Raw genomic sequence first — 14,765 nt, 5'->3', positions numbered from 1 at the left:
TCATCTCAAGATAACCTCAAGATATGGCACAATCAGAGGGAGCCGGTCGGCCGAGCGGACAGCACGCTGGACTTGTGATCCTGTGGTCCTGGGTTCGATCCCAGGCGCCGGCGAGAAACATTGGGCAGAGTTTCTTTCACCCTATGCCCCTGTTACCTAGCAGTAAAATAGGTACCTGGGTGTTAGTCAGCTGTCACGGGCTGCTTCCTGGGGGTGGAGGCCTGGTCGAGGACCGGGCCGCGGGGACACTAAAAAGCCCCGAAATCATCTCAAGATAACCTCTCAAGATGGCACCTCTGCTCTTCATTGGTTCTATTCTGCATTTTCTTCCATATCGTTCACTCCAGTACATTGTTATTTTACTGTGTAGATTAGGGACCTGGCCCTCCAGTATTTTCCATGTGTGTACTGTATATTATTTGGTATCTCTCTCGTCTCCTTTCTAGTGAGTACATTTGGAGAGCTTTGAAACGATCCCAATAATTTAGGTGCTTTATCTCGTCTATACGTGCTGAATATATTCTCTGTATTCCCTCTATTTCAGCAATCTCTCCTGCTCTGATGGGGGAAGTGAGTATTAAGCAGTACTCAAGACAGGACAACACAAGTGACTTGAAGAGTACTGTACAACCATTGTGATGGAAGTCCTTGATTTGAAAGTTCTCGTAATCCATCCTATCATTTTTCTGGCTGACGCAATATTTGCTTGGTTATGCTCCCTAAACGTTAGATCGTCGGACATCATTATTCCCAAATCCTTGACATGCTGTTTTCCTACTATGGGCAGATTCGATTGAGTTTTGTACCTGTGTTATGTTTCAGATCCTCATTTTTGCCGTACCTGAATACCTGGAATTTATCACTATTAAACATCATGTTATTTTCTACTGCCCAATCAAAGACTGTTGATATCTGCTTGTAATTTTTCAATGTCTTCAGCAGAGGTAATTTTCATGCTGATATTTGTGTCATCTGCAAAGAATGACACGAAGCTGTGACTTGTATTCTTGTCTATATCTGATATGAGAATAAAGAACAGCAGTGGTGCAAGGACTGTACCTTGAGGTACAGAGCTTTTAACTGCGCTTGGACTCAATTTTATTTGATTGACTGTTATTATTCTTTGTGTTCTGTTCGACAGGAAATTTAGTATCCAGCGTCCTACTTTACCAGTTATTCCCATTGACCTCATTTTGTGTGCTATCACTCCATGGTTACATTAGTCGAATGCCTTTGCAAAGTCTGTGAATACAACATCTGCATTTTGCTCTTCTTCTAAAGCTTCTGTGATTTTGTCATAGTGGTTGAGTAACTGTGACAGACAGAATCTTCCCGCTCTAAATCCATATTGTCCTGTCCTTCGAGCGAGCTTCGAATGTACGATATACAGTACTTGCATAAACCACAAGTCAATTGTATTAGGAAATCATATGTGATCAGGGAAGGGTATTTAACATTATTAGAAGTGCAAAAAAATTTTGCGAACAATTTATTTTCTGTGCACCAGGGGTTTGCCATATTTGGTGCCAGAGCAGTGCAGTGGTTAATACAATTTCTAACTAGTCTACATTAATTTGTCAAAAAGGCAAGTCTCATCTGCAAACATCAAGTTTGACACATTAATTACAAATATTAAGCCTCTGCACTATATACTTTGATCTCCCACATGAACACATCAATGTACTGTACATACAGTATTGAATAACCAAGGTAACAACACACACTCATAATTTACACCAACATGTGACTGTATAATTTAAATTAAATCCAAAATCAAACTATTTTGTACTACAAACATGTTAAAATAATATTAGGAAAACTTACATAAATCATACAAATACAGTAAATACTTTACTGTACAACCAAATACTGTACCTATAAATTAAGTAAATTCAATAACAGTAACAACTAAATTTATAAACTCTTTGACTAATTAACAAGTATTTGCAAACTTACTTGAATGACAGCACTGGACCAACCTGGCTGAATATGTCTCGAAGTTTCTCTTCAGTCGCTTCATATGGAATGTTACCAACTGTTGGAAAATATATAGCATTAAACCTAGACATTTCTATCCATTTATTTAATCATAATACATTCCCTCTGACACCAAATACCAAATACTGTATAGCACAAAATGCACATTTTAAAAACTTTCAATCTTTCCACTTTCTTCTACTTCACTGTGTAATCCAAATCTAAAGTTGTAATTTATATGATTTTTAAACTGGAATTAATTTTCTGTAAATGTATTTGCTTAATTCATCACTAAAACTCTCAGAAGTTCCACCAAGGAGACATCGCGAGCCAAAAGAGAAAACCGTAACTGACGTGAGAAGAAAAAACTAAAACACGGTCAAGAGACCTGTATGGCTCAGGAGCATGATCAGGCTGGAGGTGAAAAACCGCACAAGATAACTTACGAAATGGCACCGACGTGTCAACACCGAATGTAAGCAACTGTTGCTCTGTCAACACTGAACAATAAAAGACAACAGTATTGTACTGTATTAGGCATGAGATGCTCGTTGAGAAATAAACCTAGGCAAAAATTACAGGCCAGATCTGACCAAAACTGAAGAAAGAAAACAAAGTGACAAGTAGTGGAGAAATGAGCACCAGGCAACCTCATACTGTCGCCGTGAGGAAAGACGCAGGTGGGACACCAACAAACCAGCCACCTGCTCACCATACAAATGGTGATAGACACATGTCAAAACTCCAGATGTGAAGGAAAAAGTCAAACCAGCAAAGTATACTGCTGGTCCAATCTACTGGAAGAGGCAGAACCATGGAAAACACCTGGGTTTGGACACTGGGCCAGAAGCATCAAAAACCAAGAATGGGCTGACCACCAAGGAGCCAGAAGGATCATCCTCTCCAAGTACGACTCCAGACTGGACAGTACACGGAGCAACAACTGAACCAGGAGAAAAGGCAAATGCACCGCCACCTCAACCAGTCCAGTAGAAAACCATTCACTGTAAGTGCCTCACGATCAGGGAATGGAGCCATGTAGGAGGGATGGTGCTGGTTACATGCTAACATGAAGAGGTTTAGGATGACCAAACATCTCACAGAGCCAACAGAAGGATGCATCATCGACAGTCCATTTGGTGAAAATGGGATGGAAGTAAGATACCCTATCCGCAAAGAACATTGGACGCACCCCCACACAAGAATTGCTCGGAGAACCAAAACCTGAAAATCCAGAAGCCAAGCTACAAAAGTGTTCAGCTCCAAAAGAGGATAGGCATTAAGCTTATCCCTGCAAATATATGGAAACGGCTAACATAATTTCAATCTACAAAAGTGGCAGCAGAGAAGACCCTCTTGGATTTTTGTGCCTCCTGGGTGCTGATTAACACTATCAAAAGAAAAAATTATTTTTTCTGAATTTTTTTTGATGAACACAACGGGCATATTATTTTAAAACGTGCGCAGTGCTAGGATTAATTATAGACCTGTATCACTGACAAGTGCAGTAGTCAAAATATTGGAAAAATAATTAAAACTAAATGGGTTGAACACCTGGAGAAAAATTATATAATAACAGACACAGTATGATTCTCAATCTGGAAGATCCTGCTTAATGAATCTACCTAATTTCTGTGATAGAGCCACAAAGATTTTACACGAAAGAGATGGTTGGGTTGACTGCATTCATCTGGACCTAAAACCCAGCATTGAATGCAATGAAACAACAGTTTCTGGGTGAGCCCCAGAGGCTCCCTGAAGCTATCCTACTGATATACTGTAGTACTATATTAGTTGGAGTCATCAGTTGCAGAGTTCTTATTGCCTACTGGGAACCAGAGTTAGAACCTGGCCCCCTCAGAGAGGCACATAGAGCAATGGCCTATGAACACTTTACATTAAAAGTATCTTGTATTTTGCCATCTATCAGGGAAGGCATCCAGAAAGGCAGGCAAATCAAAACAGACCGCTGTCTGGTTGAAAATTGCGAGCTACATCCTTAAAATAGCAAAAGAACTCCCGCAGAAGGAAAACAAACAAGCAACACGTCATCCAACTAGCCCCACGTTCATTGCTACCACCCCCTCCCGGGAAGGGGGAGCCAACAACCCACCTATTGAGTTCTACAATGATGAAAGCTGCCGACCTATGGGAGGGGGATGGGGGGTGTCGGGAAGCCTCTGGGGCTTACCCAAAAACTGCCGTTTCATCATATTCAATGCTGGTTTTCTGTGAGGAGCCCCGTTGGCTCCAATGAAGCTGACTACAGTTGCCTTGCCACAAAGAAGGCAAACAGGGACCAACCAGGAAGGCAGCAGCACTACAGGTCTCAAAGCAAAGTGGAGACAGAAGGCCTTGTTAGGCGCCCTGAAGCCACGAAAGGCTGTAGAAGAACCAGGACGTGATACCTTGATGGCCACAACCCTGTTCGACCTCCAAAACACCCGTGCCTGAATATCGTCCCAAGACACATAGCCAAAGAAAGTCGAAAGAGTGGCAGATGGCTAAACATCACAGGCGCGAGAGTAGACCGCAGGCTGGTTAAACGTAAGGCTCTGCGTCTTCCAGTAGATTGGACCAGCAGTGTACTTTGCTGGTTTGACTTTTTCCTTACGTTTAACCAGCCTGCAGACAATCTGAGAAACACGAGCCCTGGTTCCCTGTTCCCGGGCTCGCGTTTCTCAGGCTGTCCGCAGTGTCCTCCGACACTGCCCTCTGGACATTGCCCACTGACACAAAACCAGTAGCCTACAGACAGTGATGCACCCCCAGCTGAGCCTACCAAACATCCACAATCAACAGACCCCTTTGGAAGCCAGCCACCACAATCTTCACCAGAAAAGGAGACGGCTGCCAACAGACAAAACAACTACCAGGACCAAAGTAACAAAATCCCTGATGCTGGAGAAGTGTAAAAAGCCCCCCAACTGCCCCCAGAGGCCAAGGGCAACAAAAACAACAACTTTCATAAACAAACACAAACCGAAGGGGCTGCCACAAACTGAGAAGAAAAGAAGGAACCAAATCCAAGGACCAATAAGGCCCAAGCAGCGCATGAGGGGGGCCGGAGGTGAAAGAATACACGAGAAAGGTTGCGAAACAGAGCAGAAGTGCAAGTTGCACCACCTTGAATGCAAGTTGCACCGGCTCTGCCAACAGCACACGATAAGAAGCGACAGTATTCGGCATGAGATGCTGATCCAGAAAAAGCTACAAGAGACAGGACAAAACAACCCGGTACGACACAGACAAAACCCATCGAAGAGAAAGAAAATGGTGGAGAGACCATCAACAACCGCATACTGTCGCCGAGACGAAGATCACAGGTGGGTTACCATCATAGAAACTACCTGATCATCACACAAATGGCGATACACACATCAGAAATGACAGGCGCATAAAGCGGAGGAGCAAGGTGAATCAGCGAGGTACCTTACCAGCCCGACCTGTTGAAAGAAGCGGAGTCGCGGAAAAATGCCTGGGTTCAGACACCGAGCAAGCAGCACCTGAAACGAAGGCTGGGCCGGCCACTATGGAGCAAGGAGAACTCTTCCCCAATAGGATTCCCACCAAGCCAGAACCCAGAGCAACAGCTGGAGCAGGGGAAAGAGGTACAGGAGCCCCCACCCCGACCAGTCCTGCCAAAAAACGTCCACAGCGAGAGCCTCGCAGTCGTGAAGAGCGCCACAGACAATGGGGGACACCGTCGCAAGAGGTTCACCTCCAAGCACCTATACGTTTGACAAAGCCAAAGGAAGGAAGCGACATCAACTGTCTTCTTTGTGGAAACAGGAATGAAGTGCGACAGGCTGTTCACTTAAAGAACAAGAAGATACAGATTGAAGCTAAGGAAACAAAGGTGCCAAAAAAATATTTGAAAGTTTTCTTTTGCAAATAGAGTGGCAGACGGTTGGAAAAAGTTAAATGAGGTGGTGGTGGAGGCCAAAACCGTCAGTAGTTTTAATGCGTTACATGACGAAGAGTGCTGGGAAGATGAGATACCACAAGCATAGCTCTCGTCCTGTAACTACACTTAGATAATTACACACAATAATATAGATAATAATGTATATAATCTAATACAATGGATACTATAATAATAATTAGATATTTACGCAAATGGAATTTAATGTGAATGAATGCCATGTTATGGAATGTGGAATATGAGAACATAGACCCCCACACAACCTATAAATTATGTGAGATATCTTCAAAGAATTCTGATAAAGAAAAGAGATCCAGGGGGGTTCTAGATAGAAAACTATCACCTGAGGACCACATAAAGAACATTGTGCGAGGAGCCTATACTATGCTTTCTAACTTCAGAATTGCTTTTAAATACATGGAAGGCAAAATATTAAAGAAATTGTTCACAACTTTTGTTAGGCCAATGATAGAATATGCAGCAGTTGTATGGTGCCCATATCTTAAGAAGCACATCAACAAACTGGAAAAGGTGCAAAGACATGCTACTAAGTGGCTCCCAGAACTGAAGGGCAAGAGCTACGAGGAGAGGTTAGAGGCATTAAATATGCCAAAACTAGAAGATAGAAGAAAAAGAGGTGATATGATCACTACGTACAAAATAGTAACAGAAATTGATAAAATTGATTGGGAAGATTTCCTGAAACCTGGAACTTCAAGAACAAGAGGTCATAGATTCAAACTAACTAAACAAAGATGCCGAAGAAACATGAGAAAATTCACTTTCGCGAACAGAGTGGAAGACAATTGGAACAAGTTAGGTGAGAAGGTGGTGGAGGCCAAAACCGACAGTAGTTTCAAAGCATTATATGACAAAGAGTGCTGGGTAGACGGGACACCACGAGCGTAGCTCTCATCCTGTAAGTACACTTACTTAATTACACACTTCTCCACCTCCACTGGCTTCAATAACAATCCCACATTTCTTCACCCTTTCCAAACACACACTCCCACACCCTTCTGCAAACACACACTCAATTTTGGATTGTCAGAAAGCATTTGACACAGTACCACATAAAAGACTCATGCACAAGCTGGAGAAGGAGGCGAGAGTAAAAGGGAAGTTACTCCACTGGATAAGTTAGTACCTAAGCAACAGAAGACAGCGAGTCACTGTGAGAGGGGAGATCTGAGAGTGGCGAGGCATCACCAGTGGATTCCCACAGGGATCAGTCCTTGGACATGTACTGTTTCTGATACATGTAAATGATCTCCCAGAATGAATAGACTCATTCCTCTCAATGTTTGCTGATGATGCAAAAATTATGAGGATTAAGACAAGAAGATAGTATAAGGCTATAAGATGACCTAGACTAACTGAAGGAATGGTCTAACAAATGGCTACTAAAGTTCAGTCAAAGTAAATGTAAGGTGATGAAACTAGGCAGAGGAAACAGGAGGCTAGACACTGGATACTGAATGGGAGATGAAGTCCTTCAAGAAACAGACAGAGAAAAAGATATAGGAGTTGATATCATGCCAAACTTGTCTCCTGAAGCCCACATCAAAAGAATAACATCGGCAGCATATGCGAGGCTGGCTAACATTAGAACTGCCTTCAGAAACCTGTGTAAGGAAACCTTCAGAACCTTGTATACCACATATGTAAGGCCAATCCTGGAGTATGCAGCCCCAGCATGGAGCCCATACCTTGTCAAGCACAAGACAAAGCTGGAAAAAGTTCAGAGGTATGCCACTAGGCTAGTCCCAGAACTAATACGCATGAGTTATGAGGAAAGGCTGCGTGAACTGCACCTCACGTTGCTGGAAGACAGAAGAGCTCAGAGAGACATAATCACCATATACAAAATTCTCACGGGGGAATTGACAGGGTAGACAAGGACAGATTATTTAACACGGGTGGTACACGCACAAGGGGACACAGGTGAAAGCTGAGTACCCAAATGAGCCACAGAGACATTAGAAAGAACTTTTTCAGTCAGCATAGTTAGTAAATGGAATGCACTAGAAAGTGATGTGGTGGAGGCTGACTCCATACACAGTTTCAAATGTAGATATGATAAGAGTCCGAGAAGCTCAGGAAACTGTACACCAGATTCGGCGACTTTCAACTTGAAACCCATTGATTGGGAAGCATATGAAGCAAGAACAAAGGATTTTTGGACCTGTAGATTTCTAGACCTCATCCTGGAAACATTCTTGTATCACCATGTTAAACAATCTACGAGGATGAGGGAAGGGGGCATTCCCTCCATGCTAGATTTGATATTTACAAGGAAGGAGGAAGAAATATTTGACATTCAGTACCTTCCTCCCTTGGGTAAAAGTGACCATGTCTTTCTGGGAATAAAGGTTGCAATGCGTTATAAGCTGGAAGAAAATAAGGAGGTTGAAGCAGTTGAAAAAACTGACTTTAGGAGAGGACATTATGGCAACCTTAGAAATTTTTTTAGTAAGTATAATTGGACAGACTTGTTGCTAGGCAAGGAAGTAAATGAGATGTATGTCAAGTTTTGTGAAATATATGATAAAGGCACAAAAAAAATTATACCAAAATAGAGATGCAGAACTAGGAAACAGGATTGGTTCAACAGAAATTGCGAGAGGGCCAGAGACCAAAAGACACAAAAATGGAATCAATGTAGGAAGAGGCCAAACCCCCAAACATACCAGTGATACAAAGATGTGAGAAACAACTACACGACAGTGAGGAGAGAGGCAGAAAGAAATTTTGAAAAAGGGATTGCAGACAAATGTAAAATAGAATGTCTAGAATAAAATAGAATAATAATAAAATAGAATAATGTAGAATAAAATAGAATGTCTATTCTGTAAATTCATAAACAACAAATTGCAGATAAAGGATAATATTCAGAGGTTGAAAATGGGAAATAGATTCACGGAAAATGAAAAGGAAAATGTGTGAAACATTAAACGAAAAGTTCCAAAGTGTGTTTGTACAAAATGAAATCTTCAGGGAACCAGACACAATAAGAATTCCAGAGAACAACAGAGCACATAGAGGTGAACTGAGACGAAGTGGAAAAAATGCTCAAGGAGCTAAGTAAGAACAAAGCAGTTGGTCCAGATGGAGTTTCACCATGGGTTCTGAGAGAATGTGCACCTGAGCTCAGCATTCAACCTCAATTGATTTTTCAGGCATCCCTGTTTACAGGAGTTGTAGCTGATGTGTGGAAAAAGGCTAACATAGTTCAATCTACAAAAGTGGCAGCAGGGAAAAAAGACTCCCTTAATTATAGACCCCCTTAATTATAGACCTGTATCATTGACAAGTGTAATAGTCAAAATATTGGAAAAAATAATTAAAACTAAATGGGTAGAACACCTAGAGAAAAAGATATAATATCAGACAGACAGTATGGTTTTCGATCTGGAAGATCCTGTGTAACGAACTTACTCAGGATTTTACAGGAAAGAGATGGTTGGGTTGACTGCATCTATCTGGACCTAAAAAAGCCTTTCGACAGAGTTCCCCATAAGAGGTTGTTCTGAAAACTGGAATATGTTTCCAGTTTCTGGAAGGGTGACAGGTAAGCTTCTAACATGGATGAAAAATTTCCTGACAGAAAAATGAGGGCTGTAACCAGAGGCAAGGTATCGGACTGGAGGAATGTCACAAGTGGAGTATCACAGGGTTCAGTTCTTGCACCGGTAATGTTCACTGTCTACATAAACGATCTACCAGTTGGAATACAGAATTATATGAACATGTTTGCTGATGATGCTAATATAATAAGGAAGATAAGAAACCTAGATGATTGTCATGCCCTTCAAGAAGACCTGGTCAAAATAAGTATATGGAGCAACACTTGACAAATGGAATTTACTGTGAATAAATGACATGTTATGGAATGTAGAATTGGAGAATATAGACCCCACACAACCTATAAATTATGTGAGAAATCTTTAAAGAATTCTGACAAAGAAAGGGATCTAGGGTTGGTTCTAGATAGAAAACTGTCACCTGAGGACCACATTAAGAACATTGTGCGAGGAGCCTATGCTACACTTTCTAACTTCAGAATTGCTTTTAAATACATGGATGGAGAAATACTAAAGAAATTGTTCATGACTTTTGTTAGACCAAAGCTGGAATATGCAGCGGTTGTATGGTGCCCATATCTTAAGAAGCACATCAACAAACTGGAAAAGGTGCAACAACATGCCACTAAGTGGCTCCCAGAACTGAAGGACAAGAACTACAAGGAGAGGTTAGAGGCATTAAATATGCAAAAACTAGAAAATAAAAGAAAAAAAGGCAATATGATCACTACGGACAAAATAGTAACAGGAATCGATAAAATTGATAGGAAAGAATTCCTGAGACTTGGAACTTCAAGAAGAGGAGGTCATAAATTTAAACTAACGAAACAAAGCTGCCGGAGAAATATAGGAAAATTCACTTTTGTAAACAGAGTGGTAGACGGTTGGAACAAGTAAGGTGAGAAGGTGGTGGAGGCCAAAACCGTCAGTAATTTCAAAGCGTTATGTAACAAAGAGTGTTAGGGAGACAGGACACCACGAGCGTAGCTCACATCCTGTAACTACACTTAGGTAATTACCAGTAGACTGACGATTGAGAGGCGGGACCATAGAACCAAAACTCAACCTCCGCAAGCACAACTAAGTGAGTAAACTCTCACTTCTCCGCCCCTTCTCCAAACACACTCACACTTCACCTCATTTCCAAACACACATTGCTCAGAGTTCAGAGGAAAGTCGTCTGGACAAGCCATGATGGACTTCATCACCCAGAAGTGTCAGGAGGAAGAAAACAGGTTTATCCATCTCAGAAAGAAAAAACAAAAAGCAAAAGGGGAATCCGTGGTTAAATCAGGCATGTAAGGAAGCAAGGCAACTAAGCACAAGGGCATGGAGAAACAACAGGACAACAGAGAGCAGAGAGGGAGAGATACCAGAGTGCTAGAAATGGGTACCTCAGTGTAAGGAGAGAAGCAGAGGCAGTTTGAAAATGACATAGCAAACAAAGCCAAGACCTAACCAAAATTGCTATACAGCCACATCAGGAGGAAAACAACAGTGAAAGAATATGTGATGAAACTGAAAAAGAGAGAGGATGGGTGCACAGAGAATGACAAAAAGGTGTGTGAAGAACTCAACAAGAGATTCCAGGAGGTCTTCACAATAGCGCAGAGAGAAGTCACTTAACTGAGAGGGGTGGCGACAATCCAAGCAGCCTTGGAAGTAATTAAAATTACCAGAGATGAGGTTAGGAGGCATCTGCTCAATCTTGATGTGATTAAGACTGTTGGACCTGATGGAATTTCACCATGGATGCTAAAAGAGGGGGTTAGAAGCACTTTGCATGCCACTATCTATGCTGTATAACAAGTCACTGGAAACAGGAGACCTACCAGAGTTTTGGAAGACAGCTAATGTAGTCCAAATAAACAAAAAGGGGGGATAGGCAGGAGGCCATAAACTACAGGCCAGTGTCCTTAACTTGTATACCATGCAAGGTGATGGAGAAAATCATGTAAAAAAAGCTGGTAGCACATTTGGAGAGAAGGGACTTCGTAATACACCACCAACATGGGCTCAGGGATGACAAGTCACTGATCACTGTTTATAAAATTCTCAGAGGAATTAACAGGGTAGATAAAGATAAACTGTTTAGCACGGGTGGTACACAAACAAGGGAACGCAAGTGGAAACTGAGTACCCAAATGTGCCACAGGATGTTAGAAAGAACTTTTTCAAGTCATAGTAGTTAACAGATGGAATGCATTAGGCAGAGAAGTAGTGGAGGACGACTTCATACACAGTTTCAAATGCAGATATGATAAGAACCCAATGGGCTCAGGAATCTCTACACCAGTTGATTAATGACAGTTGAGAGATGGGATCAAAGAGCCAAAGCTCAATCCCCGCAAGCACAACTTGGTGAGTACACACTCGCACTTCTGCACCCTCTCTAGGCATGCACTCCTACTCTTCATCCCCTCCAAACACACATGCTCACACTTCACCCCCCACAGCAAACACATTTGCACACTTCTTGAGTATACAGCTCCAGCCTGGAGTCCATACCTAGCTAAACACAAGACAAAGTTAGAGAAAATTCAATGGTATGCCACAAGACTAGTCCCAGAACTAAGAAGTATAAGTTATGTGGAAAGGCTACAGGAAACAAACCTCACATCCCTGATAAGACAGAAGAGCTAGAGAAGGCATGATTACAACCAACTAAATTTTCAGAGGAATTGACAGGGTGGACAAAACAAACTATTTAGTATGGATGGAACATAAACAAGGGCACACAGGTGCAAACTTAGTTCTGAACACAAATGAGCAACAGACACATTAGAAAGAATTATTTTCAGTGTCAGAATAGTTAACAAATGGAATGCACTAGGCAGTGATGTATGAAGTCTGTCTCCACCACACTGTTTCAAATGTAGAAATATTTTTGGGTTGGGTTCCTGAGCCCGAAAGGCTCAGGAACCTGTACACCAGTTGATTGACAGCTGAGAGGTGGACCAAAGTGCCAAAGTTTAACCCCCGCAAGCACAACTAGGTAAGTACTTTTCCAACCCACTCTTCAAACACACACACACCCACACTTCTCCACCCTCTCTCAAAACAACCACTCCCACACTTCCCCACCCCTTCAAACAAACATTCCCACACTTCCCCACCCCCTCCAAAAACTCCCACTCCCACACTTCTCCACCCCTCCAAAAACACACACACCCACATTTCTCCACCCCCATCCAAAACACACTCCCACACTTCACCCCCTCCAAAAACACACTCCCACACTTCTCCACCACCTCCAAAAACACACTCCCACACTTCTTAACACCTCCAAGCACACACACATTCCCACACTCCCTCCAAAACACATGCTCCAACACTTCTCCACCCCTCCAAAAACACACACACCCACACTTCTCCACCCCTCCAAAAACACACTCCCATACTTCATTCCCTCCAAAAACACACTCCCACACTTCACTCCCTCCAAAAACACACACTCCCACACTTCTCCAAAAACACACTCCCATACTTCTTAACCCCTCCAAAAACACACTCCCACACTTCTCCACCACCTCCAAAAACACACTCCCACACTTCTCCACCACCTCCAAAAACACACTCCCACACTTCTCCACCACCTCCAAAAACACACTCCCACACTTCTTAACCCCTCCAAAAACACTCCCACACTTCTTCACCCCTCAAAAAACACACACTCCCACACTCCCTCCAAAACACATGCTCCAACACTTCACCACCTCCAAAAACACACACTCACACTTCTCCACCCCCTCCAAAACACACTCCCATACTTCACCCCCCTCCAAAAACACACACTCACACTTTACCCCTCCAAAATTGGGGGGTAGAAATTGCCTATGCTACTCTATCCCTTTGAGATGTATTTATTGCTTATCTCAATAAACATACTTGAACTTGAACCCCTCCAAAAACACACACTCCCATACTTCTTCACCCCCCAAAAAAACACACACTCCCACACTTCTTCACCCCCCTCCAAAAACACACACTCCCATACTTCACCCCCTCCAAAACACACTCCCAAACTTCTCCACCCCTTCCAAAAACACACTCCCATACTTCTTCCCCTCCAAAAACACACTCCCAAACTTTTCCACCCCTTCTAAAAACACACACTTCCATACTTCTTCCCCTCCAAAAACACACACTCCCACACTTCTCCACCCCTCCAAAAACACACACTCCCACACTTCTCCACCCCTCCAAAAACACACTCCCACACTTCTCCACCCCCTCCAAACACACACATACACTTCTTCTCCCCCTCCAAAAACACACACACACACACACTTCTCCACCCCCCCCCCCAAAAAAAACACACTCTCACACTTCACCCCCTCTCCTAACACACTTCTCTACCCCATCTTAAAATACACTCCCCACACTTCTCCACCCCCTCCCCCCCCCTCTCTCTCTCCAGACACCCACCACCAATACTCAAGAGTACAAGGTTCAGGTCTAGTGTCAGCGATGGCCATCCACATCTACACATGGAAATGTCCATGTCTACCTGTCCGAGGATGGAGGCCAAATGCTTAGGGCTAGCATCACCATTTTATGTCCAGTAATTACTGTTGTGTACATGCTTAGTATGGGCAGATCAGGATTAGCATAAAAAAAATGTCACGAGAAACTGTGCTAATGTGCCCCCCCTCCTCACAAAGTATCTTGCAATACCATAATAACTTAATTGATTTTCTTTGGCCATGTCATCAACATTTGTATTTTGATCACATAAAAAAAACTGATCATACTACTTACCCATGGGCTTGCTGTGTACAGTATTATCGCCACAATACAACATAATCTAAATTTTTAAATTTACTAATACCCTGTATTACCAAAATCCAATTTAATAATATTGATTAATGATTTAAAATTACAATACAGAACATATATTCTGTACTATAATTATATAGTACTGTATATATATTATATATACTGTATTATAAGGAACCATGAAAAAACTTGCCCAAAATATAAAGAAAGATCCAAAGTCATTCTGCCTACATAAGAAGTAAAACCAAAACAAAGGACTCGGTAGGACCCTTAAAAGATTAGACTAACTAGACTATAATGGACGTCAAAATAGAAGCAAACACTCTAAATTAATATTTTACATCAGTGTTCAAACTAGAAAGGTTAGATGACATCCCATCACCCACACATCTTTCAAGGAGGTGAAGAGAAAGAATTTAACATAACATGCGACAATCAGAAAGAACATTAACAAACTAAAAGACTTGAAAGCCCCAGGTGCAGATGGAATCCAATTAAAG

General features: G+C 42.2%; 1 protein-coding gene across 2 annotated transcripts in view; it reads right to left on the bottom strand.

Annotated features, from left to right (window-relative positions):
- Nucleotides 1-14,765, bottom strand: part of CstF64 (cleavage stimulation factor subunit 2 CstF64) — a 119,812-nt gene that overhangs the window by 100,492 nt on the left and 4,555 nt on the right. For both annotated transcript variants that reach the window (XM_045758673.2, XM_045758672.2), the window contains exon 2: nucleotides 1,957-2,035. In XM_045758673.2, coding sequence (XP_045614629.1) covers nucleotides 1,957-2,035 — 79 coding nt within the window. The remainder of the gene's footprint in view (nucleotides 1-1,956; nucleotides 2,036-14,765) is intronic.

This window comes from Procambarus clarkii, chromosome 59 (assembly GCF_040958095.1).
Source record: "Procambarus clarkii isolate CNS0578487 chromosome 59, FALCON_Pclarkii_2.0, whole genome shotgun sequence".
NCBI classification, from domain to species: domain Eukaryota; kingdom Metazoa; phylum Arthropoda; class Malacostraca; order Decapoda; family Cambaridae; genus Procambarus; species Procambarus clarkii.
The sequence above is the reverse complement of the archived record's forward strand: the minus strand, read 5'-3'. Positions and strand labels throughout refer to the sequence as shown.